Below are 2,460 nucleotides of genomic sequence, written 5' to 3'. Positions count from 1 at the left end.
ATACATCCATCCATCCATACAGAAGCAAACACACCCCACGATGCCCCGCATTCATGAGGTAGTCGAACAAAGAAAGAAAGAGATAAGAAAGAAAGAATGAAAAAGAGAGAAAAGAGACCACAGTAGCAAGATAAGAAATCCGAGATCAAAGACCGGCTCGTCGTGAAAGAAAGAGAGAAAAAATGAGGGATAGAGAGAGAATGTTTATGCACTCCCCCTTCATATACCTGCAACGAGGGACTGTACGGATGAATGAGATGTCTGTGTGAACCTTATGGAGTCACGTATGTATGCATAGACGCTAGAATGGAATACGTAACAAGGAGAAGAAAAAGACAGCCAGACAGGCAGGCAAAGACAGGAGTGAGCGAAGACAAAACGCAGCAACAAGAAGAGAGAAGAAGCGACAGAACTAGAGAGCGAGAGAAAGAAAGAAAAACAAAAAGGGGGGGGGATTGGAAGAAGATAAAGACAGACACAGACATTCCCAACAGAAGAACGGACAACCTCTCACGATGTCCTTATCTCAACTACTTCTGCAGTTATCATCAAGCAAACTTTCTTTCTTTCGTTCTCTCTGTCTGCCTGTTTATTCCCTCTGAATACACGGCGCCTTTACCTCCTGTCTCACCCCATGATCAGAATTTGCCTGATCTTACCAAGCGTCATAGAACTCACATCAAACAAAGAACTCCTCCTGGCTTACATGCACACACCCAGTCTCTCTCTCCATCTATATGTGTGTCTATCTCTGTCTATAACTCATTAGCTAGCTAGTTAGCTCATGAGTAGGTTGGTTGAATTCTTAGCTAGTTCGTCGTTGTGAGTTGATGAGACACGCATGTCTGTAGGGGGAGCTTACGTTCCTAGGCGTTCCTTCATTTTGCCTCCGACCTCGAAATGAGCTGAGAGACCAAAGTCTACGATTTTGATAAGAGCGTCTTTACTCTTAGATTCAAGAAGGAGATTCTCTGGCTTGAGATCTCGATGAACAATGCTATGTTTATGGAGATAGGTTGTTCCTGAGAGAACTTGCTTCATTATCACAGCCGCATCCACTTCACTGAACTTCTGTCTTAGGATTATCTCATCAAACAACTCGCCACCTCGATACACCTCCATGACCTAAAACAGATTTGAAGAAAAAGAAAGAGAAAAGAAAGAGAGAAGAAAGAACTGGATAAGCGAGACAGATAGGTGTAGGTACATCTATACACCCAGAGAGGCGAACCTAGGGAGCCTCCGATGCATAGAGGGGATTCAAACAGTACTGAGAATACAGATACATATACATGACTTTCTATGGAGATATAAAGATATGTAGGCCAAGACGATAGATGTCGATAACTTCTACATATGTCTACAATCGCATATATGTATTCGAGAGAAGAGAAGAGAAGCAAACTCACCGGAGAGAGAAAGAGGCTCTATGAACACGTAGGCTATGGCAGAATACACACGTACCAAGACTCGGACACTATATACATTGCTCTCATAGATTTAGGTATATAAACAAATGCATACATTTACACCCGCAAGTGAATATGGATAGATTTATCAATATATACATATATATATATATCGATCTAACTTTATGTATTTCTATGCATGTATCTCCAGATACACGGCCACAATAAAGAGAAGATCTATGCAGAGACACGGCCATACAAATACATACAAAGACGTCATATGCGTACTTGTGATGGGCAGTTTGATACATGCAACGACTACTACTACTAAGAAGAAGAAGAACAAAAGTGCATCCTCTCCCCCCCGTTATCCACAGACCTGCGAATACATGCAAAGAGATTCATCATGATAGAAGAAGAGAGAGATACAGAGAGAGACAGACAGAGAGAGAGAGACGCACACACACACACACACACACACGTCTCACCAGAAAGGAAAAACCGACAAGGAGCCACACACACCCACACTGATGAACGAAAGCAGACAAGGGACGAAAGTAGACAACGCATGCTTTTGTTTAGATTTCTCGACTTAGCTAGCTGACTAGCTAGCTAGCTAGTAAGCGAGTTCGCTTGAGGCTTGTTGAATCATTGATGACTTACAAGATAGTAGTTGCGTTTGTCTTCGAAGAACTCATAGAGCTTCATGATATTTGGATGATCTAGCTGTTTAAGGACAGCAACTTCATCTAATAGAGCCCCACTATTACTTGTTGTTGTCACAGAAGATTTCTTAATGATTTTGATCGCCCTCTCTGCGCCTGTCAGTTTATCCTTACATAGAAGAACTTCCCCATACGCCCCACTTCCTAGCTTCTTCACACGCTGATAACGGTCAGAAAGATGAGCTTTCTGTTGAGTTATGTACATCCCTGGAGAAGCAATGACATAGACATGCATACACCAGAAACAAGAAAAAAGATACACAAATCGACGAATTCATAGACAGGTATAGATAGATACGTATAAACAGGTAGACTGAAGATAGATA

General features: G+C 42.0%; 1 protein-coding gene across 1 annotated transcript; it reads right to left on the bottom strand.

Annotated features, from left to right (window-relative positions):
- Nucleotides 1-858: 858 nt before the first annotated feature.
- On the bottom strand, nt 859-2,432 carry CSUI_007612 (calcium-dependent protein kinase cdpk3; the record flags this gene model as incomplete). The annotated part of the gene is made up of 2 exons (XM_068067757.1): nt 2,073-2,432; nt 859-1,125 (listed from the first exon to the last, which is right to left on the bottom strand). Exons 1-2 carry the CDS (start codon nt 2,367-2,369, stop codon nt 859-861), a joined length of 564 nt encoding a protein of 187 aa, XP_067920267.1. The 5' UTR covers nt 2,370-2,432.
- Nucleotides 2,433-2,460: the final 28 nt, after the last annotated feature.

This window comes from Cystoisospora suis, assembly GCF_002600585.1.
Source record: "Cystoisospora suis strain Wien I chromosome Unknown contig_4074, whole genome shotgun sequence".
NCBI classification, from domain to species: Eukaryota; Apicomplexa; class Conoidasida; order Eucoccidiorida; family Sarcocystidae; genus Cystoisospora; species Cystoisospora suis.
The sequence above is the reverse complement of the archived record's forward strand: the minus strand, read 5'-3'. Positions and strand labels throughout refer to the sequence as shown.